The 27,872-nt window shown below is 39.8% G+C and overlaps 1 protein-coding gene and 1 long non-coding RNA gene across 5 annotated transcripts in view; one reads left to right on the top strand and one right to left on the bottom strand.

The window, feature by feature from the left end:
- LOC128733480 (uncharacterized) overlaps nt 1-27,490 on the top strand; it is a 179,871-nt gene extending 152,381 nt beyond the window's left edge. For all 4 annotated transcript variants that reach the window (XM_053827091.1, XM_053827088.1, XM_053827089.1 and 1 more), the window contains 2 exons: nt 12,036-12,286; nt 27,142-27,490. In XM_053827091.1, the coding sequence (XP_053683066.1) occupies nt 12,036-12,286; nt 27,142-27,268 (378 nt within the window). In that variant the 3' untranslated portion in view covers nt 27,269-27,490. The remainder of the gene's footprint in view (nt 1-12,035; nt 12,287-27,141) is intronic.
- LOC128733481 (uncharacterized) lies at nt 240-13,595 on the bottom strand. Its single transcript, XR_008411935.1, has 3 exons — nt 13,149-13,595; nt 390-487; nt 240-331 (listed from the first exon to the last, which is right to left on the bottom strand). It is a non-coding gene; the product is annotated as an uncharacterized LOC128733481 (long non-coding RNA).
- Nucleotides 27,491-27,872: the final 382 nt, after the last annotated feature.

Raw genomic sequence — 27,872 nt, 5'->3', positions numbered from 1 at the left:
GTTCGAGTCCAGAAATTTTTTTCAACAGCTTGCTTGGATCTAGCGTTACAGTCAGACACATGGAAACTGTATACAGTAATATAGTAGAAAGGCAAAACGTTATACTGTTCATTAGTTCGTAGTATATTGGATACGCAGCACCAGTGTGGGCACCGTACCAAATTGGACATATCAAAAAAATTGAAAGTATTCAACGCTCTTTCATTAGATTTGCTTTGCGTCATTTACCATGGCAGGATCCTTTGCGTCTTCCGGCCTACGAAAATTGTTGTCGACTGATAAACCTCTTGCTGAAAGAAGACGAACTTCTCAGAGACAAATCATCTTTGACCTGTTGATGGGAATAATCGACTGTAGCAATCTATTGGAAGAAATAAACTTTAACGTACCCCGTCGTATTCTCCGAAATCGAGTTCTCCTCTGGACATCGGCTCATCGAACTCAATGTAGCGAACTCAATAATAATCCATTGGATTGGTGTTGTCGGCTGTTCAATGAAGTGAACCACGTGTCAGATTTTAACATTTGTAAAACTAGGCTTAAGAATGAAATTTTAAAATTAAGATAAGATATGTCTGTACTGCCTTGGCGGAAGACTTATAGCAAATATATAAATAAAGCTGGAAACAGTAATGAATGACCAGCCCACAGATAATTGTATTAAATCTTATTATGTGTAGCTTGACATGTTTCAATAATCTTGTTTTAACTCGCTTGTGACCTTTAAAAGGGCCATTGGTTACAAATAATATTAAAGCCAAAGCACGCCCAAGAAACATTTATGCGCTGAATAAACATGCGCTGAATTTTAAACATAATTATTCAGCCCTAGCTGAATATGCATCGAATAAAATTTATGTAAACAACTGTACAATACTTATTCAGCCGAAATTGGAGAACTTATACAACCTATTTTATTCGAGGCGGAAAAACACTTGTTAAGCAGTTATATCGCCTCTGTGCGCCTTGTTTCCAGCTTTGCGCAAATTGGTTATTTAAAAACGCGCAAAAGCCTCTATTAAGCTACATTACAGCTTCAAAGCAGTTATTAGCAAGCCTAAGCTTGACTTAGATGTTTAAGAGCTGAAAAAAGGTTTTTATTTCTAATACTAAACCTAGTACAGCCACAGGTTGAATAAATTCAGCTAAAAAACGTTTGATCAGCTTGGAATTGTTACTTGGGTAGCTGCTTTCAAAGCTGCAATGGAGCTTAATAGAGCCTTTTGCGTATTTTTAAATAACCAGTTTGCGCAATACTGTCAATTCTATTTTTATAACGAGAAATAGCAATGCTTTTTCAGTTGCTTAATCAGCGTCTTATCAACCTTTATGCAGCCAAAAAATAATCTATTTTTAAATTTAAAAAAGAATAGAATGCGTTATATATATTTTGCTATGGCGTCGTATGCTATATGTTTTCAATTTTGAATAACTTGAATTTGTTATGCAAGCTAATTAAAATTGCATGTCGTCATCTTTCGGGAATTGAACCGCCATCTTCTGATCCATAAGCACTCATCGTATAATCCGCCCCATCTGCATCTGCAGAACAGACAGTGAAAATATGTTTACACTTGACGCAGTCGATAATGTCGATAACTGACATATATTTTTGCTGCCAGTCGAATTGCGAAACTCTATGATCTAAAAGTATGTGTGCTGTGAACCGAATGAAAGCTTGGTATTAGTTTGTAAAGCCACTTTAACACCCTTAAGCAGCTTTAAAGTAATTTGAAAGCTGTGAGCCTCATGAAAGTGTCTACTGGTTTATAAAGCCACTTTAACACTTTAAGCAACCGTAAAAATGGTTCTATATTTTTTGAAACGATGATTCTACAGTTGATGAAGGGACGGTAAGGGAAAGTAATGAAGAAGGATTTTTTCGGGAATGAAGGGGAAGGGTGGAAAGGAAGGGGGGGGGGGTAATAAAAGATAGGATAGGGGGGACAAAAGATAGGAGTCACAACGACAACTTGTTAACCATAATTACCTATTACCCCCCCCCCCCTTCCTTTCCACCCTTCCCCTTCATTCCCGAAAAAATCCTTCTTCATTACTTTCCCTTACCGTCCCTTCATCAATTGTAGAATCATCGTTTCAAAAAAATATTAATATATGCCTGACCGCATTTCAAGGTCATGACTAAAGTCACGAGTTTGGTCAATGGTTCTATGTTTATGGCTGTTTGGAAGCGCATTGTTTAGCAGAAAAATCCGCTATTAAGCTTGTTTATCAGCTTTGCAGTAAAGCTGGTTTGGAAAAACTTAAAGTAGCTTAAACATCGCTTGGTCAAACACCATTTGAGTGCTTACTTTATGCAGCTTTGATCGCCTTAAACCAACTCGTAAACAACAATTGCTCTTGCTGTTTACGAGTTGGTTTAAGGCGATCCAGCGTACAAGATTTTTCGAAAACAGACACTGATGAAGCCTGCATGTCGTAGGCGAAATAAGTATCTGTCACGAATAAATATAAATAGCAGAATTTAATTGGAAAGTTTTTAATTTCAGAAGATAACTGTTTTTGAATGAGTGAATAAGTGTTTTTTCCTCCTCAAATGAAATAGGTTGTATAAGTTCTCCAATTTCGGCTGAATAAGTATTGTAGGATTGTTTACATAAATTTTAGTCGATGCATATTCAGCTATGGCTAAATAATAATGGCTGCAAAAATATTTAATCAGCGCATAAATGTTTCGTAGGAGGGATTTTTTTATTAAGATGACAAATCGTTTATTCAGCTAGTATAGCACAATTATTGAGAATATTGACGGGTTGTGGAGAGGTTGAAGATGCGCCTAATTTGCTTGTGACACTATTATGTGAAGCAGCTGATTTACAGCGCATTCGTTGGCTGCTTAACCACTTATAGAATACAGAGGCCTTTGCTTAAATTTATTCAGCGTCTACCACCTGTATTCAGAGTTAAATCAGATGTGACCAAATCAGTAGCATTTTAATTCAGCTTCGGTGTTTGTTAGGCGTTCTTCGCAAATATGACGTGCCGTTCGAATGTCCTTCTCTTTAGATATGATTGACAACAGGCACTGTACTATAGGACACAGGGAGCAAAGGAACACAGGAATGAAATACTTTTGCTTCTGTGTCGGTCGGCCTCTGATATACTAATGAGATATATTTTCAGTTTGTATAATATAACAATGTTGCGATAGATACCATGCTGCTAATATTGCGATGGTTACGACGCTACTAGTATTGCGATGGTTACGATACTACAATTACTTCCTTTTTCATTTTTTTAACTAGTTTATACTACACATAATCTTGCAAGTACGATGATTGACGAACTACACGCTTAGTTCTGGATTCATGGTCAGATTCATCATCACGTTCAGCTTGCTTTTTTCTGCTTTCGTCACATGATGCGCTCACTGGTGATAGGTTATTTTCATTCATGCCCAATTCTGCGTCGTTGATCCGTTGCAAATGTGACACGTGTCTACGATAGGTTATTCCAGATTCCTTCGATAGAACTTGGACATCCCCGCCTTTTCGTTCAACAACTTGAAAAACTTCTGGTTCAAAGTTCGGTGGAAGTTTGTTGGGTTTTGACATTTTTTTCACTAAAACCTTGTCGTCCCCCACAGATATAGAACTTGGCTTGGCATTTCGTTGGCTGAGTGATGGATGGCAGTTTATCACGGATGTTATAACCGAAAAGCATTTCGGATGGTGTTTTCCCGGTTGTTGATTGTGGAGTTGACCTATACATTAGTAGGTATTTGTGGAGTTCACTCACCCAGTCCGCCTTTGTAGCTTGACTTATGGACTTATGGCCTTTTCAGTATTGACCTATTTTGCCGCTCCACTTCTCCATTTTGCTGCGGCCAATACGGAATTGTGTTGATTAACATTATATTGTTCGATTGACAATAGTCGCGAAATTCCTCGCTAGTGAGTTGTGGATAGGGCTGTCTAACCGGTAGTACCGGTAGTACCGAAACCGGTAATACCGGCCAATTTTTGAATACCGAAATACCGGTTTTGTAAAGGCAAAAAACCGGTATTTCCGGTTTTTTCTAATATCCTAGTTTTTTTAGTTTCCTTATTCAAAGAAGAACCAAGTTGGATTGAAAATTGCAAAACTCATAGAAAAACAACTTCGTGTTAATGCTGACGAGATTCTTCGATTACTAGCAATGAAGAGAGTGAAATTGTGGATCAAATAATTATACCTCGTTTAAGGCACAGTACAGCATCTTTGGTGAATGTTTCATGCAAATGTTTCATTGTGTAAGCCAGACGTCAGGTTTCAATTTATTTTTGAACAAATTGATATTTACAAGCCACCAAATTATTCGAAACTTCAAATAATGAATTTAGGAATCAAGATCAGGGCGCGGCAACGTCGCTTACAATAGTAAATACAATAGTCACTCAATAATGAAGTAATGAAACTTCAGTTTCAACCGCAGCAACGCCGATTCTTTTCAAAACTTCAATCAGGCACCATGAAGCGATTTTCACTTCACCATGACGACCGGTTTTAAAGTTTCATTTGTATTCTTCTATCAAATATTCACTAGAAGGCCAACAACTTTGAATGCAATTGAATTGAATTTGAGTAATATTTCTTACAGTTTAACCCTTTATAAGGCCGTGGCAACTACGCGTGGAATTAACACAAACTTTAGCGAAACACAATGTTAACATTCGGTAGAACCCATTTATATTCTTTTTGATGAGAAAATTGCTGAAAAACTTGAAAAAATTGGTGGCAATATAGTTGCCACTGCCCGTCTAGCGCAAAACGTTGGTGGCAATATGTTTGCCGCTGCCCGTTAAGCCCAAAAAACATGTTCTCGAATATTGGTTCTAAGTTTTTGGATAAATCCACATAATCTATCACAAAACGCCGTAAACTGAATATTACCATCCAAAAAGTTTCCAATTTAATGGTTTTTCTACGAATTTAAACCAAATTTACTGTTGACACTCAAAAACCAAGATTTGTTTTCATAAAAGTGGTTCGTAAATTACCATTTTTACAAATTCAGCGATTTAAAAACATTGAGAATGTTGCCAAAGGCTATCAGAACATATTGAGTACATAATATGCCAAAACGATATTGTTAGAAAAGCAAAAACAATGTTTTTCGTTGGTGGCAATATAGTTGCCACTGCCTTATAAAGGGTTAATGCATATTATAATTAACCAACTGCCAGTCGTCGTCATTTGTTACAGTCCCTAACTTCAGCTGAAGTTTGCTTGAAACGTTCTGTTCAACAAATGAAACAGTGACTTCATGCATGAAGCGAAGGTACGAGAAAGTCAACTTCATTTATTTGTTTCGACGATTCCGGGCCGTGTTTAGAATACAGGGATCATTGCGTTTTTTGAGCTATCGTGTTAAATGGCACGATTGTGCCAGGACTGAATTTGGAATACTTTTCAAGTTTTTCGAGTGATACTTTGATTGAACAAGCAGATGAACTCTACAAGCCACTATCTGCGAATAGTGGGATTGATAACAGAGAACAGAATGTACCTGTGAATGATGCTTAAGAGGATGACGCTATCAAGAGTTCCGGTTGGGGAATGGAGGAAAAATTCGTAAAGAGATTGTAGCAAACCGAGGTATTCATTATAGTGGAAGCTACAATCCCGGGAAATTCGAAAATAGTTAAGCGCGGGTTTTCCTACTATAAATTTGAAGAAATAAAAGGAAAATACCTGATGCGCTTAGAGCCGTTCCTAAGACTTGGATGAAAGCGGAAGTTTTTTCAATTGTTGGAAGTGTTGGCAATAAAATCCGTTCTAGCAAGGGAAATAAATCGCTAAGCGTACTATATCTGCTTAAATTCTACTTTGCTAAGCAACTATACTGAAGCTAAAGTTTGACAATAAAGATATTTACTAAAAAACATCAACATTTCTAGTGATTCTGAATGATCTGCCAATACCGGTATTTTACCGGTACTACCGGTATTTTCTACGCCAATACCGAAATACCGGTTTTCGCCAAAAGAGCCCAATACCGACAGCCCTAGTTTGGTGATAGTGTCCCAAGCTATTAAGTAGTTTCCGCTGGTGATAGTTAGTGACTCAACCAGCTTGGCTGCCTCCCCTCTCAAAGCCGATTTTAGATAATGACACTTTTGTATATCATTGAGCTTTGTAGACTCATGTATCAGCGACACGAACGTTGATTTGAAGGAAAGCTATCCTTTATAATCCCCGTCAAATTCGGGTAACGAGATCTGCGGTAGCTGGACCAGCGGTGAAGTAGCTGGTAATTTACGTAATAATTTAGCGCGAATCTCATAATATTGCCCGTTTCTTTGGTAACAAAACGCGCTGCTCACTTTTTTGATAGCATGAAATCGTCGCAGAAAGAATCTGTTTGGCTGTATGTAACTTATTATTATGCTTGTCTAGCACGTAAGCTATTGATTTACTTGACAAAATAAACGATATTTGCTCCCGCGACGGTTATAATTCATCGCGTACGAAAGGGTGGGAAATTGATAATACTGTTCCTCGAAGTCGGCGTATGCCTTATTTGTCTCCTCCTCCAATTCCAATTCCAATTAGTGTCTGGCTCTGCTATGTCTTCCTGAACCACATTAAATTCTTCCCAAGACGACTCTAGTTTATCCAATCTGGATTGGACTTGCCCTTGTTTAGTATTCGGATCGTATGCTTCCAAAAACTGTGCAAGACGATCTAGTGCGGTAAAAATACGCTCGCCTTTTTTTTTAATTTTATCTTTAAGTTTTCCTGCCATATCGACACCTGTACCAAATAACCAGTTCGCTAATCTGGAATTACTACCGTTTTAAAAATTGCAACTCCGGGCCGCTTCCCGTTGCAATAGATTGTAATCACCATTTTCACCTGTAGCCTGTCAATAGAAGGCCTTGTATTAAATTGTAAACTGCCGCACTCCCAAGCAAAAGGTGTATATATCCAATGTAATTCCAAGTGTTCCGTAATTTGCAACTCCGGGCCGTTTCCCGTAGCAAACACTCCGTTACCTGTAGCCTGTCTTTATCAAGCCTTGAATTTATTTAATTTGCAGTCGTCTTCTAATCCCGGATATGCCACTGACTGCGAAGTACTAAGCGCCCTCCTAGATCAAGCTCGCACTAATCAGCTAGCCACGCCCTTCGCGATAGCAAGTATTAACCGATGAGTTTATTTTCCACTGATAACTCCACTCAGCAGACATGAAATAGGCAAAAAGAGTCAAGTAGCACAAAAAGAGGAGATGTAATTGAATGGACAGGCACCCACCTGAGGCCTGTCGATAATAGGCCTTGTATAATATAAACCATAGCAACCAGCAGTATTCTGTATAGTTGCTTTGTGCCACTTTAACCCAGCGACTGTTAACCAAATCCTCAAGTGATTCCGATCCAGTTTAATCTAACCGATGCTCAATGTAGTCAATCCAATCCCGTATATTGATAAAATACCAGCGATGATTTTTGTCCCGCGTTAGCGTGATTTCAGCTACGATTATTATCCAAATCCGCCGAAATTAATAAAATCCGATTCTGAGCAAAACGTATGCCACCCCAGCTAACATTTTCGTACGTATATCAAAGTGAAAATTGAGAAATATGTACCGATACATATCATGAAAAATCGTACTGGATGCACGAAACCAGCATATGCGTACTATTTTGGAGGCGATATACGTATTGCACATTATTCGTAAACAATTCACATTCAGAAGTATTTGTATACGATTAGATCCGACTCAACATGATTAGTTACATAATGCTATACAATTCTGTAACGAAAATCGCATGTAAATCAGTCGTCATCATTTTATACGATTGAATATAAACTAAGGTGCGATTAGTGAGCTTTGTGTACGATTTAGATTTTGTTTAGAGACATTTAAGATAATTTTCATATATTGATATACGATATGTGGTTTGCTGGGACGCACAGTGGGGCAGATTAACCCGGCGCTCGGACAAAACCTCATAACTTCTTTCATATGCTTCGTAGAGCTTTATTGTCTTCAGCAACATTGTTTGTAATAAAATTTCGCATCTTTTTGTAAATTTTAAGTAGTTGTATTTTTATTCCTATAGATGTCGTTGAAGCATAACTTTTTAAATAATGACTTTAGAAATGTTGTGTCTTCAGAAAAGTTGTTTGTCCAGTAAAGTTACGTAAAGTTACTGAACATACCAAAATTATAGGACTTAGTGGAATCAAGTTATAAATATTTTAAATACTCAAACACATTTTTTTCAGTGTGTAGTCGAAATTGGTAGTCAGACGACCTCTTCTACAAATTATCACAATCTGTATATCAAGAGTAATTTAGTATTATTCTTCTAGTATAGGGTTAAGCGACCATTTGTGGACCTTTCTATAAATTATTTTGAACTCGTAACGCGAAATACCCAACCGATGGCACTTACAATATTAGTAACTTTCGAATAAGCCTAAATATATCAATTTATGCTGCAAATCTCTATATTTTACATATATTTTAAAACATTTTCCTTTTATTTTGCATCGATAGGGTCCGCTAATGGCGACATTTTTTGCATTGTTAACCGTATAATGGACCCTCACTTGTTGAAAATGTCGATTTTAAAGCATTAATAATGAAATGCAGCAAACATTTTATAAATTCAAATGTGTGTTATATTTAGTATGTTCTGTTTCATGTCATATATCCTCAGAAATAAGAAGTATAAGCCAATAAATACCGAAATTTAGCCGAGGTTCATTATCGGTAAAGGGTTCACTATATAGGTTAACTTACCCTACTATTTGCTATAGTGCATTCATGTATTTTGGATGGATTAACAATTTTAACCGATTTTAGAAGTCATTTCTCATTGCAAATGAATGAAAATATTTCATATTTCTTTTGGTCTGTTAGCATTTGTTTTGATTTTTAAAGGATAAATTACGGACATTTTTGCCTATTTTATGGTATGCCTCTCGATGATTTATAATACTACGTTTACGTTACGTTTAGTACGATCTCCGTTACATTTGAAATTTTTATTTCATTACTTTCGCCATACGAAGCAAATGGATACGAGTGGCGAGATAGACCGTCATCGGCCTCAGCCAAAGCCTGGCAGAAGGCACAAAAAATAACGAGTTGCAATCTGTTTATCCTGCAAACACGTATCAACATGTTGGACTCTAAATAAACAAAATGGAGGCTTGTTCAATCGTGCTGAAAGTCTATCCGAACATATTCTACTGCCAATTTGACTTGAAACAGAGCTAATTGGAAAAAAGCTGTTAAGTGGTCACCTTAACAATGTCCTAAATTCCCCTAATCGACTCCAATGTACCTCATAACAATAATAATGTCGTGTCTTACATACACAAGTATGACTATTTAACGTACAGCAAGAATGCCCAAGGAACATTTTGGTTGTATAGCAGCTTATCAAACGCTTCTTCAATTGGTTTTAGTTATACAATAGTTGAATAAGCTACTCTTAAGCAAAATTGTTTGTTGGGTGAACTTCGCACTGGCGCGCGCATTTACTAATTTGTAGCCTAAAATACCGAAAAACATGCAGTCGGAAAACTTTAATAACTCTGAACATCGCAAATAGTAGCAGCTAATTTTTTGCTTATTAGTAGTTAACACCTTGAATGTTGATTTTATGGTAGTGTCAGAGCGGAAATCTGTGGAAATCTTTTTCTACACACTATTGAAAATTGACAAAAATAACAAATTTTTTGTTCTAAAACACTTCGCCAGAACCAAGCCTACTAGTAAAAAATTTGTCTTAATATCACCTAAACTATCAATTTATAATCCCTTTAATGTGAATTGTCCTTTAAAAGTATAGAATTTTAAGCAGCATGGTAGCTAGATACTAAAAGATGAAATGATTTTCATTTTTTCATTTTCCAAATTTTTTTTTCACTGTGTTTCACCTTCTTTAATGCCTATTGAAAAAGCACTTATTAAAACAATTTATACATATTTCTCATAGAATATATGTCTACTATACGTAGAATATTAAGTTTGACAGAATATCTCAAATAAAAATTTTGAGGTTTTGTCCGAGCTTTTTCGGGTTCTGCCACATAGTGAACCGGTAAGAGATAGATAGTTATTGTATTCAGCAAAGTTGCTTATTTTAGTATGTTCTGCAACTTTTTGAAGAAATTTTTTTTTTGAAGTTATTCAAAAAAACAAAAGTTCGTATTACGCTAATAGGTTAATTCACGGTCACCCTAATAGTGCAGAAAGATGCGCTCTATTTTATTATTAAACTTTTCCGATGACACCACCCTTGAAAAATTACACATTTTTTACCCAATTGCTAGTCCTAGGTCAAAAATTGAGTTAGTCAAAACCGATTTTGGAAAAACTAGGCACGCAAAGTTGCTTATTTACATGAACTCTTCACAATCACAAAGTTTCATTGAATTCTGAGATGGTGCTGCCAATCCCACATACGAGTTGGCGTTAAATCCGTGTTATTCATAACAATGCAAACAACAACAAGATGACTGTTATCATAAATAACTTTATCCAGATTTTTATGAGTCATAATAATGAATAGCATAATCAGTTTCGTAATATTTGAACAGCATTTTCGACATTTCTCTAATACATCGTACGTTTTCTTTCTGTTCATTCCTTTAGTTTTATCGTGAACGCGCGGAAAGAAAACGTGCGGTGTATTAGGGAAATGTCAAAAATGCTGTTCAAATATTACGAACACGTCCGCCATTATGGCTCGTAAAAACCGGGGTATCCAGCTTTTTACGAGCCAGAATATTTGACGTTATTACAATCCAGTTTTTTACGAGCCATAATATTTCTGGCTTTAGTTTTCAGAAGGTCGCATAATGCATGCAAAAGGGTTGATTATGCGTCCTTTTGAAAACTAAAGCCAGATTTGACATTTTAACAATACATCGCACGTTTTCTTTCCGTACGTTCCTTTGGTTTTACCGTGAACGTGCGGAAACAAAACGAGCGATGTATTAAGGAAATGTCAAATATTATGGTTCATAAAAAGCTGGATACATCATCGCACGTTTTCTTTTCGTACATTCCTTTGGTTTTTCCGTGAGCGTGCAGAAACAAAACATGCGATGTATCCAGCTTTTTACAAGCCATAATGGCGGACGGCGTTCGTAATATTTAGACAGCACTTTTGACATTTCCTAAATACATCGCATGTTTTCTTCTGCACGTTCCTTTATTTTTACCGTGAACGTGCGGAAAGAAAACGTACGATGTATTTCAAAATGTCAAAAATGCCGTTCAAATATTATGAACATGTCCACCATTATGGCTCGTAAAAAGCTGGATTACTGAAATGTCAGAAATTATGGCTCGTGAAAAGCTGGATACATCTTTTACATGATTCGCGGTAAAGGGGAATTTCCTGCAAATTTTTTGACAGGTACCAAAATTAACAGTTTGGTACCTATGAGTAGGACATCGAAAATGTATGAGTTTGACAGCCACTTCAGCTCTTACTGTCTTACCTTACTGACTCTCAACGAATATACGTATTATTGAAATAAAACGTAATCTTCCGTTTTATTCGTTTGTAACATATATGCGGTTTATATCGATAATAAACGATTTTTTGTAACTTGTACTTTTGATATTGCATTTAACTTGTAAAGAGTTGCACATATAACAATTCAGTTTTACAATAAAATTATTGTGTACCACTGGCACTTGAAATATAACGTTTACGTTATTTTCATTTGTATTTGTGCTCAAAATTAACGATATTTTCGAAACTTTTCGAACCAAACCCGGTCCCGCGAACACAACGTATATTTGCAGTGAGTCAGGTAACACAGTAGGTAGAAAGCTGGATAGGAAAATCAACCGGTTTGTTTACGTTTGCGACATTCGCCCTTTCGATGATTCTTCTTCATGTAAGATAATATCTGTTCTGTAACATGATCTTTTGGATGTACCTATTTTATGATTAACATTTTTTTTAAATGTTGTTACATTTTATATATCAGTATACTTTCAGTTTATTCAATTAAAGATACGTTTCAGTAATTCGTTACATCTCATTTTATTGTAGTTTATCAACATAGTCGTCAACCTACTGGATGCACTAAAAACATCTTTCTCTCATCGTTCCCTCTCGGCTAGAAATTTAGGGAAAAAAGATTCATTGAGTGATGCTGCTATTGCTGGAATAACCGTACTAAAATCCTACGCCAAGTCATACACAAATACCAAGGATAATTGTCTGCTGAAATATATATGTGAAGCTAATAATGACTGCGTAAACGCTGTAGGAGGATTGAGTATTTTCTGTCAACTCGGAAAGTAAGTTCTTTTTTTCCATCTAATTTTTTGTCCAAGTATATATCCAGATTTTTGCGAACCATAATGGCAGACGACCTAATCTGCCCAGATAACACAAAATCGCAATAGAAAGTTCACATTAAATCGTTTTCATGCCAATTTCAGATTGGAATTGTATAATGATTAGAGTATGTCAAACCGAAGTGAACAATAAGTTGTTTTGCAGTCGTGCGTGTCTTCATATACAATTCATGACTGTGAATTATAAAGCAGTATAGACGACTGCAATATTAAGTTATATCTTAATCATATATTCAGGAGTATTTAGTTGCGTGTTTTATTCAGGAGTATTTAGTTTGGTACATATATGTTCTTAAGACTTGGGTTTTATCGGCTCATCAGTCAGAAAAAACAAACGAAATTTAGCTTTGCCCTAACGTTTCAACATTATATTATGTCTTTTTCAAAGAGCTGTAAGGGAAAGGGGGTACACAAAATATATGTGGTTTTACATTAATCGGAAACATTTCTTACAAACAAATTTTTCTCAGTGTACTTACATAGCTATTCGTTTTGTCTAGAGTGACTGTATACAGAGTGGCGACAATGTCAAAATTGGAATGATAATTATCTGTCAGTGTCATTCCAATCGAGCAGACGACCTATCCAACGCGTATGCAGGAAAGAGAAAGAAAAACCTTGGAAAAACCGCATTGCATACATTTGGGATGACTTGTCGCCACTCTGTATATAGTCACTCTAGTTTTGTCGTATTATTGTTTATATAGGTATCGTCATTGTGCGTCAAATGTATCGTCCTGTTATATGAATTGTCAAAGGTTTCTTAATACATAAACGTATAGTGTAGACGAAAAAAACTCACATGCATATAAATAAAAACAAAAATAAAAACAGAAACGTACACTAACATCACACACTAAACAATTCTGCTCATACCGCCATCACATCATTCACATGCAGCGGTTTGTCCTGCGTTCTGTTTGCTATTGTTGACAATGGTATATGAAAGATGCCGGCGTATGTTGTACTAAGGCCTGCGATGTCACTTCTCTTGTTGACTGTGTTGGTGTTTGTCGCTATGTGGCACATCTCGAGAATCGGCAGTGCTGCCATATTCTGGTGTTGGTCGAGTATTGTTGTGTCGTGAAGATTGAAAGTGTGTTTTGTTTTTATACAATGTGCCAACAATGCTGTTTTTTCACTGAGTGTTGTAAATTGTGAATCATCGAAACTAGTATCTGAGCTAATCAATTTTTGTAACGTATTTATGTTTGATTTGTGTCCACTACGTTTCTGTTTTTATTTTTGTTTTTATTTATATTGTGCGCGCATTCCCTTATTGGACACGACGGTTGAAACAGTCGTGTTTCTGAACGGTCGTAAAAAGGGTCGTTTTTAGCTTTTGACAGATAAAATGTCAAATTGTGTCATCATCGTTGTTTCATTCTTGGAACCAATCGAGCAAAGTAAATAAACCTATCAATTACCGTTCTATCAGAAGAAACAGAATGAAATTCAGCATGAAATAAATTTGTTTTTTTAAAGCCGGTTTGCCGAAATTTCATAGTGAATAAAGCGTAGTTTATCCTTCATTATCGAAACATTGTTTGGCAAACAAGCAATAACAAAGCAATAACGTTCGTATTCGAAAGCAATTTTTTTAATGCTTTTGTATGATTAACACGAAGTCACGATCAAGGTTGCGACAGAAACGCAATGAGCCTGTGTTGCCAATTATGGCGATAAAACATTACGAACTGTGTTGCCAATTTAATCATTTTTTTATCTTTGGAACGTTTGAAACAGTACCTGAACTGCCCTCGGAATCCATCCATCAAGTGAAAGCACAATATGCATGTGAGTTTTTTTCGTCTACACTATACGTTTATGTATTAAGAAACCTTTGACAATTCATATAACAGGACGATACATTTGACGCACAATGACGATACCTATATAAACAATAATACGACAAAACGAATAGCTATGTAAGTACACTGAGAAAAATTTGTTTGTAAGAAATGTTTCCGATTAATGTAAAACCACATATATTTTGTGTACCCCCTTTCCCTGACAGCTCTTTGAAAAAGACATAATATAATGTTGAAACGTTAGGGCAAAGCTAAATTTCGTTTGTTTTTTCTGACTGATGAGCCGATAAAACCCAAGTCTAAAGAATTATTGAATACAGTCGATAACCACGTCAAATATATGTTTTTATATGGCGTGAAATATAACTTTTTCGTTCAGATATGATTTCGTATGTCTCAGTTGCAATCGAGATTTACAAACCAAATGGTTTATTGGGTGTGTTTGCAATATCTGAACAGCATTTTTGACATGACAGTAATACATCGCACGTTTTGCTTCGACAAGTTCACGGTATCCAGCTTTTTACGAGCCATAATGATAGACATGTTCATAATATTTGAACGGCATTTTTGACATTTTGAAATACGTCGCACGTTTTCTTTCCGCACGTTCAGGGTAAAAATAAATGAACGTGCGGAAGAAAACATGCGATGTATTTAGGAAATGTCAAAAGTGCTGCCTAAATATTACGAACACCGTTCGCAATTGTGGCTCGTAAAAAGCTGGATACCACCCCATCGACATCTCTATATCGAGCTGCAGTGAACGTCAGCGACAGCATGTCCTGGGCTCAAAATTTGACAGCGGGCCCAAATCAAGCTGCTGGCAGTCGAGTGAAACGAAGTGATGAAATGCTATTTCATTTTCGCTCACGCTGAGATGTTGGCGAAAAAGCATGGTTGCCTATCGATGGGTATAGGGTAACCGACAATACATCGCACGTTTTCTTTCCGTATGTTACGAGCGATGTATTAAGGAAATGTAAAATATTATGGTTCGTAAAAAGCTGGATAGAGATACGCGGAAGCATCCCAAGTAACCAAGAGTTCGAATAATGGTATCTAACGAGGGTTAAATAGCTTAATGTATATTAATCTATAACTTGCTAAGCAGCTTCACTTTTAAGTAATTAACCGAACTTTCAAGCTGCCCTGGGTGTAGGGAACGTACGAAGTTAGAAGAATTAACGTAAAAATAAATCTAATGAAACTAAATCATTTGTTTCAGTGTAACTGAAATTGCTTTGCATGTGTTGCGAGAATTTGTCATACGAACGGTAAGAGACAAGGAGAGCAATCTTTGAATCGCTCAATATGAGACTCACGTATACTGACACATGGCATGATAAAGCTTGCTCTAAAAACAAAGAGTCAGTTTTTGGACGAACGTAAACGTTTACGGACGTTGTTCCGTGTTCCGGAGGGCTCGGTCGGAGGCAACCGAGACAGACACTACACTGGGTTCGCTGCATAGAACGCTGAGCAGCTTCGAAAAAACTGTCAAAAACTAAGAAAAAACTCAAATTTAGCAGCACTTCTATGTTCTATGTCTATACTTCTACACGGAGCGAAAAAGCTCCAGTTTGTTTCAAACAAAATGATTGTTGTTTTAAGCCTCAATAAAATATTTTTATAACAACCTGAAAATATTGTTGTTTCCAAACGAGATTCTGTTTGAATCAAGTAAATAACAGTTTTGAATTAAAAGTAAAGTATTTTCAAATTTGAAGTTGACATTGATGTAACAATAAATATTCTCATTTCAATCATACATTTCAGTTTGAAACAAAACGAAATTTTTGTTTGTGCGTAGAACAACCATAAATATGGTTGAAACTACATTTTTATTCTCCGTGTACCTAACTTCTATATTCGTTGCATTTGCCTGCTGTTGGGTTTGAACCCGGGTGTTCCGCGTTGTAAATCTATCCCGATGCACTGCGTCATCTTTGTCATATACAAGCGATGTGAATTTTGCCAATGAGTTGTTCTTAAGTAAAAGTTCGTTTTAGAACTTTATGCAGCGCGAGTTAATTATAGAACATAAAGCTTGGGGCCAGGCAAATAAAAATAATTAAGCTTAAATAGTTTTAGGTTCTGCTGATTTGATCACCAGAAATTTAAACAAAAAATCAGAGGGGTTGTGCACAAGACACGACGGCATAGGTGAAGTAGGACCACGAAAGTCTCTTTGTAGCGATAGTAGGATGTATCCATGTATGATGTAATAATACGATTCTTCATGTATACAAGCTATATACGTAACGTTTATCAAAGTAGAAACATTATATACATTCAATCCTCAACCGATTTTGGCGTTATATCCATGAATTGATTGAATGTATTTTATTAAAACGATGCCAAGTCAGTAACTAAACCAAACAGTAAATAAAGTTTTATGATGTTTCTACGTTGAATAGTGCTTTTCCTCGGGTAATCGGTAGACGGTACGCGCGAGTTTTCAAAAAGTTGAAAATTTTGCGCAACTTTTCTGCGGCTTACAAAAGAACACTGATAAAGCAAATAGAACTAAAAGCAGTAAGTGAAAATTCCTTAAATCTTCGTGAACATATGTTTCGTTCTTAAAAGAACGGTTTTTCGACGTGATATGCTGGAAATTTAAGCCTTCTTTTCCGTCTTCTTGGGCAGCAACAACACAGTTTGGATGTTCGGAAAGACACTTCTCATAGCAGTGGTGACACGGGACAGCAATTTGTTCAACTCTTCGTTGTTGCGGATGGCCAGCTGCAAGTGACGATAATTCTGATCGTTTCGTTGTCGCGAGCAGCATATTTCCTGCCACTTCCAGAACTTCAGCAGCCAGATATTCCTTTACGGCAGCGAAACGAGTGCTCCAGCTTTGGAGCTGGTGTTGGCACCTCGCTTGGTGAATTTGCATGTCTTCATTGCCTTATCCGTGGGAAGCAGCAACAGCTGAAGCTCAACAATTTTCGATCGGATTCTATAGGGCGTAAATTAAATACAATCATAGGGAAGCTTAACCCATAGCTTATATCGTATATATTTCTGTCATCCATGCTAGGGAAGCACTGACGAGGGAAGGCAAAAATATGAAAATAATTCAAATTTTCAAAATCAATTCAAAAACAAAAATTTTTCAAATTCAATTTCAAAAACAAAATCAATAGTTTTCTGTATTTTCAATATTTTCAATCGATTTTCCGATCAATTGGTGTAAATATCTTGGAAATCTATTGAAAATTGACTGAATTATAAGCCGAAGCGTGAAAACGCGTTTCGACTTTGATGACGTCGTTTCCAACAACCAATCACGAAGCGAGAATTCTGGTAAAACATAGGTTCATTATTTTCAATTTTTCGATAATTCAGCATCAAGAATCCACACTTTTCTTTATTTGGGTCAATTCTTAGAAGATTTTCCAATCGATTGGTGTAAGAATATTGAAAATCTGTCGGAAAACCGCTGAGCTATTAGCGTTCAAAACCTTTCATTTTTCGTGACGCCCGCTTTTTTCGATTTTTTGGAATGACACCCTATCTCAAAACTTGCAGTAAGACGTAGTCCTACGTCAAAATCAGAGGGGTTGTGTACAAGGACTACGCAGGACGCAGGACTACGTAAGCCTCTTTGTAGTGATAGTAGCATGTATTCATGCTTGTAATCATTCGATTCTTCATGTATACATGCTATATGCAACTTATATACATGCTACATGCGTTGTATGTAACATTTACCAAAGTAGTAATATTGCATACGTTCAATTCTCAAAAGAGTGTGCATTTGAAAACAATTTAACAAAATCAAGAACACAAACTATAGCTTTCCTGCTATCTTACTGAAATTAAAGATTGTTTATATTACCCATGGTTGAAGGGATTTTACCAATTCAATCCTATTTTATCAACAGCATATCTTTTCAATACACTTCTAATGAAACGATCGGTAAGCATGCGTAGTGATATCCGAAATTTTCAATTATTCGATTACCGATTAATCGGCGAGCGTTGTCTGCACTAATCGATTAATTCAACTATTCGTACTAGTGGTATTCGATTAGAAATATTCGAATACTTTTTTCATTAATTCGATTAATCGAACGATTATGAACGATTAGCGGCCATTATTCGGGGATTATTCGCATTCATATTATTTCCTTTGAACTATTCGATTAATTCCACTACTCGTGCTGGCAGTATTCGATTAAAAATTATTCGAATATTTTTATAGTTATTCGATTAGTTGAATTAATCGAACGATTAACAGACATCACTAGGCACGAGGGGGTTTTGTCACTCTTCCTGGCGTACTTCCCAAGCAAGGACATCAAAATGGTCTAGGTTTAACCGCTGTGTTAAGAAATTTTGTTGAAATGAGCGAACTTAGTCACTTGTTCTGGTTTACTTCCCAAGCACAGATATCAAATTGGTATAGGTTTAGATCATCGCAAAGAATCTTCCAACCAATCACGAAGCGAGAATTCTGGTGAAACATAGGTTCATTATTTTCACCTAAAAATAAAAAATAAGAAAACTTATCCAATTTAATTCTACTATGTGTATTTTATTCAATGACAGATACGTATTTCGCCTACGACTTGCAGGCTTCCTCAGTGTCTGTTTTCGAAAACACAAAAACTGAGGAAGCCTGCAAGTCGTAGGCGAAATACGTATTTGTCATTGAATAAAATACACATAGTAGAATTAAATTGGATAAGTTTTCTTATTTTTTATTTTTAGGTTTCGTATTCTACTAAGGCGCTCCAAAAACTTCAGTCATTATTTTCAATTTTTCAATAGTTCAACATCTAGAATCCATACTTTTCTTCATTTGGGTCAATTCTTTGAAGATTTTCCGATCGATTGGTGTAAGAATATTGAAAATTGATAGGAAAACCGCTGAGGTATTAGCGCTCAAAACCTTTCATTTTTTGTGACGCTCGCATTTTTCGATTTTTTGGAATGACACCCTATCTCAAAACCTGCCGTAAAACGTAGTCCTACGTCAAAAAATCATTTCGTGGCCAAAAGCATGCACGCAGAACTTGTTAGCAACTAAAGTTACTTCAGAACTTCAAGTAGCATCCTAATAGCTTTGAAGTATCTATGAAGTACTCACAGTACTTCTTAAAGCATTTAGTTCCACTTATACTTGATATACACTACTAATCAGCAGTGGTTGGAGAATTCGCGAAAAAGTGATCATTTGAATCGATGTACATCCCTCATGAACACACACTATTCGCCTGCCTCGCCGATAATGCACGCATCAGCTTTGAATTTTATCACGAACAGAACCTCAATGTGAACATCAGAATTCGTTCAAAAATTGAATATTGAACATTGAGTGTGTTCGATTTATCGGATAAAGAATGCCCGGGGACGCCGGAAAGTATTCAAAATAATATTACCACGAAAAGGGAATAGTTTAAGTAGTGTTAGTGGCTTTACAAGCAGCAGAAAGCAGTAATTTACGCTTTTGCGTTGCTCACGATATTCGTATATTCAGCGATGCTATGAAGCGTGAGTGTATGTTGCTCATTGTTTGTGTGGTCAGTTTACTGATTTGTTGATCGGACGATAGTCATTAATACGGTACATGTACGGTAACCATAATGAGGGTTATCCGTAACATTGAATAACATCTTTTTCTCTATAAATGACTTTGAACGAGTGTGTGAAATGATTCAGGGCGAGACAAACGCAGAATTTGACTGTTGCCGGCGACCTGCAAGTGTGCCTTTCTTACCCCGTTTGAAAGGTGCCGGTCTTACTCCCATAGCACGTTTTTTAAGAAGACGATTTTTATACATTTATTAATCATATTCCTACTTAAATCTCACTGATGAAAAACCATACTAGCTAGAATATATAAAAACTTAAAATTTAGTTTGAAACTTCTTCTGAGAAATAAACCTTAAAACCTACTCGCGAAAAGTTGCAACGGGCTGCGCAACAGCGACACTCGCGTTTATTTTATTTATTATTTTGATATTTGACGATTTAGTAAGATCTGTTTTAAAACATCTGTAATAAAGAATACAAATATGTTGAGTGTTTAATAACACAATTGATTAATGCATTCTAGTAAAAATCTATGGGTGCTGGTCTTATCCCCTGTGCCGGTCTTACCCGCACGACTCCTACCTTAAAAAAATTAAATGTCTAAAAAACGACAAAGCGGAACCATGCGGAAGATTTTTCGATTCCACTACATTCTGTGATGTTTGACCTATCTGATGGTGATTGAAATTTTGCCGGGACATGCTCGGAAGGTTACTAAAACATTGATTAAAGTATCAAGATCTTACCACTATTTTTGGGGTAATTTTCGTAATCACTATTCGCATCGAAGACATTCATTTATTTTATGCAATTATACATGAAAACTATTAAAAAACATTCTTCTTTGCTGATAAATACTTACCCATGGTGAATAGACACTATTTCACTCGGATTTTTAGGTTTTTGCACCAACGAGCGAAAGAACGCATTTTAAAAGCGAAAAAATTTACTGCCGAATGGCGTTCTAAATAGGCAGTTTGCTGAGCGAAGAAAAGCATGAATTCAGTTCAAAATCATACTAGCGTGACTAGTAGACTACGCTGAGATTACAGATACTACATATAAATAAAAATCATGCATTGCATATTTCGGACTTATGGCCAACTTTTTGGGTCAAATACTCCTATGTGCGTCGTAGAGAGAGTGAGAAAGATGTCACAGCTAAATTTTTTCTTATAAGATTGAAGAGAGGCGAGATTATTGGTGCGTCATCATCATTCATAAGCGGTTTCGCTGCATTGGAAATGAACATTGATTCCCAAGCATTAAGCAATGAAACCTTCTTCAGAGTTTTAATTAATTTAGCACTCTCCCAATCGATTTTATGTACCTGGTTACCACTATGTGATGCAACACTAGAATCACACGTTCTGTTGTGTTCCACTGCTTTCATATGTTCCTTTAGGCGAGTTTTGAACTTGCGACGTGTTTGACCTTTGTAGACGGCCGGGCAATCTTTGCATGGAATCTGATAAATCCCCGACTGCTCATCGGGAGGTATTTTATCTTTAAGACACACACACACACACACACACACACACACACACACACACACACACACACACACACACACACACACACACACACACACACACACACACACACACACACACACACACACACACACACACACACACACACACACACACACACACACACACACACACACACACACACACACACACACACACACACACACACACACACACACACACACACACACACACACACACACACACACACACACACACACACACACACACACACACACACACACACACACACACACACACACACACACACACACACACACACACACACACACACACACACACGGATGGTAAATGGTTGAATAATGCGCTCCAGAACTATCACGAAGTTCCACAGCCTCTTATTTAGCAACTCCTATCTCTACCTCCTCGTGGTACCATCCGGGATACGCTCCTCATGCGAAGGCTGAGTGTAAACTCTCCGCCTGCAAATGACGGATCTCGGTAGAAGCATGTTCGATGAACCTGAAAATACCGAGAACCTGAGCAGAGGGTCCAAAGCCCCCAAAGGAGGATGGTTTTAATAGCTATTATCCATGGCTAAAAGTAAAAACATGAATGGATAAATCCCTAATCCAAGGTGTCATGCGACCCGTGCCGAGGGATGAATGGTAGGGGGGGGTTCTATAAATACTCAGCCCCAAACGGAGCCTGTGGAGTACCAGAGCGCCCTCCACAGTAATCAGCCCTTACCGCATCATGAGGGGCTCTGATGTGGCGGACTTTTCTTTTCCCTCAACTCGTGGGATTCTTATGGAAGACAAAATCAAAAATACAACAAGTGTGGATACGGTGGAAAACCCGTTCGCTAGAGGAGGCATCCAGCGTTCTCCACCAAGGGTGGAGAAGTATGCAACTAGGAGCGCTAGTGTAGGTGGCAAAGGCAGCGGTATGCCTACCACGCCGGACACAGCGATGAACGGCCCAGCGCTTATCAGGGCGATGGAGAAAAATAGAGACGCTGTACCTAAAGTGGTAGCAGCGTCACAGCAGCTCGATGTAATAATCGAGTTTACGTCAGGTCGCGGCAATTTCTCCAAGGACCTGAAGCAGAGCTTGCTCATGCTTCGGAGAACCTTGAATGCAGCGACCAAAACGCACAACGACCTCGTGGCGCGTGCAGGAGAGGCTAAGAAGGTGACCGTGAAGGCGTCGAAGGCAGTACAAACGGACGCTTGCCCGTTGACGGAGTGTCGTAACGCGGCCCAGGAGGCTACGGAAAGCGCTACCAGCAGCGGTAAGGCATCCGCCAAGCGCCCGAGACAGTCCCCGGGGGATAGCACCCCTGCGGACCGAAAAAACGCCTGATCGGTAAAAGCCCTCAGGCTAGCGGGTTGGCAGAGCTAACCGATGAACCAGCGGGAAGCTCCAAGACAGGTGGCCCGTGGACCGAGGTTAGGGCCAAGAGAAAAGGCGGAGGAGGCTCCAGTAAAAAAACTGCTCCACCTAAACCGGCAAGAAAGCGAGCGAAGAAGGGCGACGCTCTTATCCTGAAAACCGACGGGTCGAAATACTCGGAGGTTCTGAAGGCCATGAGAGGAGACGCCCTACTCAAGGATCTGGCCGCGGACGTACGGAGCATCCGCCGCTCACGCACGGGCGATATGTTCCTCGAGTTAAAGAAGGACGCCACAAAGAAGAGTTCCGCATACAAGCCCATAGCGGAAGGAGTGCTCGGGGACGGAGTGAAGGCACGTGCTCTCACACCAGAAGTGACTCTCCAGCTTAAGAACCTGGACGAGATCACCGAAGTGCGTGAGGTCGTACAAGCTCTCAAAGAGCAAAGTGGAGTGGTGGTGGCAACCGAGGCGGTTCGCCTACGCAAGGGTCCGGCCGGGACCCAGGTAGCCACCATACGACTTCCGCTGACTGACGGAGACAAAGCCCTGAAAGCTGCTAGGCTAAAAGTGGGGTGGTCGGTATGCCCACTGAGCGTGTCCAAGCAGTCGGAAGCTTGCTTCCGGTGTTTCGAGCACGGACATAAAGCCTGGAACTGCAAGGGGCCAGATAGGAGCCAGTTGTACAGGAGATGTGGCAGTGCTGGCCATAAAGCAAAGGACTGCGCGGAGCCTCCTAAGTGCCTGATCTGTACCGGTAAACGGGACGCAAAGCACGTAACGGGATGTCCAAGGTGCCCGGCCGGTGTGCCGGCGACTAAGCCACGTTCATAGTGCAAGTGACACAACTCAACCTGAACCACTGCAGCACGGCTCAGCAGCTGTTACACCAAGCAGTTTCTGAGTCAGCAATGGACATTGCCATAGTCTCGGATCCATATCGCGTCCCTGCCGGAAACGGCAACTGGGTCTCGGATAGGTCTGCGACGGCGGCTATATGGACAACAAGCAGGTTCCCGGTTCAGGAGGTTGTGTCAACTGCAGACGAGGGATTTGCGGTTGCCAAAGTGGGTGGAGTGTTCTACTGCAGTTGTTATGCTCCGCCGAGTTGGTCTATCGAGCAGTTTACGCGGATGGTAGACCGAGTATCAGTTGTGCTGACTGGTTTAAGGCCGGTGGTTGTGGCGGGCGACTTTAACGCTTGGGCGGTAGAGTGGGGAAGTCGTCGCACGAACCATAGAGGTCGGATTCTGCTTGAAGCTCTGGCAAAGCTTAACGTAGATCTGGTCAACGTCGGCAAAACAGGTACCTTCAGTAGGAACGGTGCGGAGTCTATCATCGACGTGACTTTCGGCAGTCCTGGTCTGATAGGAGACTGGAGGGTAGATAATGGCTACACTCACAGTAACCATCAGGCGGTCCGCTATGGTGTCGGTCAGATAACGAGGTGGCAGGCGGCGAGTAGGGCCAACACTCCAACCACCCGTGGATGGAAGACATCATACTTCGATCCCGAAGTATTTGTGGAAGCGATCCGGAGAGAGTGCGGTGATCGCGGTATGCCCGATCCGAACGCTGATCATTTGGTTGAGGTACTGTCGCGAGCATGTGACGCTACCATGCCTAGGAAAGGTCGTCCTAGGTATGGCAGGTCACCGGCTTACTGGTGGACAGATGAAATTGCGGAACTCCGCGGAGCGTGCTTTCGTGCGAGAATTATGCAAAGAGCTCGTTCGGATGAAAGCAGGGCTGAATGTCGAGTAGCACTTGTTGCTGCACACGCAGTGCTTAAGAGCGGGATAAAAGCTAGTAAACGAGACTGCTTTGAAAGGTTATGTGCTAGTGCCAATGCGAACCCGTGGGGTGATGCCTACAGAGTCGTAATGGCAAAGACCAAGGGTGTGATGGCGCCCGCTGAGCAATCGCCAGAGATGCTGGAGCGGATCATCGAGGGCCTCTTTCCGCGCCACTAGCTAAGGCCCTGGCCCCAGGCCGCTGAGTCGTCCCACGGCCGACGTTCCAGTATCTCAGACCATAGCCTCCCAGCCGAACATCCAAAGTAACGTGAGCGACGGCGATTTGGAGGTCGGGGAGGAAGTGACGGTTACGAACGAGGAACTCATTGATATCGCTAAATCCCTAAAGGTGAGCAAGGCACCGGGGCCAGACGGTATCCCGAATATGGCCATTAAAGCGGCTATTTTAGAGGCTCCCGAATTATTCGGGGCAGTAATGAATAGATGCCTGGAAGCTGGCCACTTCCCGGACAGATGGAAGCGACAGAACCTGGTCCTATTGCCGAAGCCGGGAAAACCTCCGGGTGTCCCCTCGTCATATAGGCCGATCTGTCTACTCGATACTGCCGGCAAGGTGCTGGAGAGGGTTATCCTTAACAGACTCGTACAGTACACGGAGGGTACAAACGGTCTGTCAAGGAACCAATTCGGCTTCCGAAAAGGCAAATCTACGGTGGATGCCATCTTGTCTGTCACTAAGACAGCCGAGGTGGCAATCCAGCCCAAGAGGACAGGTATTCGTTATTGCGCAGTTGTCACGCTCGACGTGAGAAATGCGTTTAATAGCGCTAGCTGGGACTCCATAGCCAGCTCGCTTCGGAACGTCCGAGTGCCGGTGTCGCTGTACAGAATTCTGGAAAATTATTTCCAGAATCGTGTGCTATGCTACAATACGGAGGAGGGTCAGAAATGCGTTCCAATCACCTCAGGGGTTCCGCAAGGTTCCATACTGGGCCCGGTGTTGTGGAACGTCATGTATGACGAGGTGTTGAAGCTAAAGTTTCCGGTAGGGGTGGCGATTGTCGGCTTTGCGGACGATATCACCTTGGAAGTCTACGGTGAATCTATCAGAGAGGTTGAGTTGACGGCTGCCCACTCTATAAGCATTGTTGAAGATTGGATGCGATCCAGGAAACTGGACCTAGCGCATCATAAAACGGAGGTTATCGTGGTGAACAACCGCAAGTCGGTGCAGCAAGCATATATCAGTGTCGGGGACTGCACTATTTCGTCAACGCGGTTCTTAAAACTCCTTGGAGTCATGGTCGACGACAAGCTCAAGTTCGGGAGCCACGTCGACTATACCTGCAAGAAGGCTTTCACAGCTATTTCGGCATTGCCTCGTATGATGTCTAATAGCTCTGCGGTATGTGGCAGCAAGCGAAGGCTTTTAGCCAACGTGGTCCAGTCCATACTCAGGTATGGCGGGCCGGTGTGGTCATCGGCGTTAGGTACCAAAAGCTATCTAGCCAAGCTGGAAAGCACCTATCGTCTCATGTGCTTAAGAGTGGCGAGTGCGTATCGCACAGTTTCACATGACACAATCTGCGTCTTAGCGGGTATGATGCCTATTGGTATCATCATCAGCGAGGACGTAGAGTGCTTCAACCAACGTGGAACTAGAGGCATACGGAGTACCACAAGATCGGCCTCGATGATCACATGGCAGCGGGCATGGTCTGATTCCACAAAAGGCCGGTGGACACATAGACTTATCCCGGAACTATCCGGATGGGTCAACAGGCGTCATGGCGAAGTCAACTTCCACCTGACACAGATTCTGTCAGGGCATGGTTGTTTTAGACAGTATCTGCACAAATTTGGGCATGCGGAGTCCCCCGAGTGTCCCGAATGCGCGGACGTTGAGGAAACTGCAGAACATGCTTTCTTCATATGCCTTCGTTTCGCGGGCGTGAGAAGCAACATGATGGCAGTTAGCGGACAGGACACTACTCCGGATAACTTAGTCCAAAGGATGTGTTCTAGCTCGGACGTCTGGGGTGCGGTCAATGCGGCTGCTACCCAGATCGTACTTGAGCTACAAAACCGCTGGAAAGCCGATCAACGGCGAATAAACAGCCTAACTAGCATAGTCCAGTAGTTATCTAAGAGCGTGCGTTAAGCACAATAGCCCCTCCCTGAAGTAATACCGATAAGATGGTTCCAGGGGGGATTGAGGCTGGAGACTCGAGTAGGGTTTTAGTGGGTCTGGATCCGCACGCCCCAGTAGGGGGTCGGGATACCAAACCCCACTCCCTGAGTTGTCTTCTCAGGTGTCTGATAGCAGATTTCCCTACTCGTTAAAAAAAAAAAAACACACACACACACACACACACACACACACACACACACACACACACACACACACACACACACACACACACACACACACACACACACACACACACACACACACACACACACACACACACACACACACACACACACACATTTTCACGATAAAATTTTGACATAAGCTAGGGCCCTGGCTGAAGCTGTTTGCAATCCGTTATGATGGTGCCGCAGTGGAGACACCTACATTAGTTTCGAGTTTGCGTGAAGCAGAATAGCGATTTGTTAAAGAGTGCAAAAGACAGAATATGTCGGAAATAATTTTCACACATTCAGCTACGGACAGTTCTGTATGTGGAAAAGTCATAGAATATTATCAACCATATCAAATTCCAAACTCCCGGATCCACTTCCACCCAATTAATTACTTCATTGAAATCACAAAAATAAATCTTTTTTTTTCAGTTACGTGACGAGCTACATGATGGAAAGGCAGACTACCAAATCCTTTGAAGTTTTATATGAAGCTGGAAGAAACGGCCGGATAGGATTAGATTGTCGACAATTGTATCTAGAATGCAATGAAGTCTAAAACTCGCGTGTTTAATCATGCTACATATATTAAAATGGTGCTTTTGGAATGAATGAGAATGATATAAACAAGCTGGTAATAAATCATGCTCTAGAAAACGTTACCCAGTAGAATCAGGAAATATATAGAATGCCAGTGTCGCTGCAGTGCAGTAAACAACACACATTTGCAGATGTATACCCGAAAAAATAGCCCTGACACAAAGATAAGAATTATTGTAACAGTAGGATATCAAAATAAAACATTAATATTTATTTCAGAAAAAATATTGTGCTTTGCAGCTGAGCCTGCATGAGTAGAAGAGATTGGTTCGAATTTTTAGGTTTAAATGAATCGGTTCACAAGGAAGAGCGTTCAAACGAACGGCGCTTGGAAAAGAACCGTGGTTCTTTAAACGCACTCGAAGGTGACACGAATTTTGGTTCGCGAATCGTAATTTACCGAACTGTCAGCTTGGTGAACAAATGAAACGTAAACCATAAGCCGCTCATTTGAGTCGGTTCGCAGCAGCGAATGAACGGTTCAGAACCGTTCACACTAAAGAGCCGTTTTGCCCGCCTCTAAATTAGTGATTTATTCTCCGTAATGTATCAAAGGTTAGACA

This window comes from Sabethes cyaneus, chromosome 2 (assembly GCF_943734655.1).
Source record: "Sabethes cyaneus chromosome 2, idSabCyanKW18_F2, whole genome shotgun sequence".
Lineage (NCBI taxonomy): Eukaryota > Metazoa > Arthropoda > Insecta > Diptera > Culicidae > Sabethes > Sabethes cyaneus.
The sequence above is the reverse complement of the archived record's forward strand: the minus strand, read 5'-3'. Positions and strand labels throughout refer to the sequence as shown.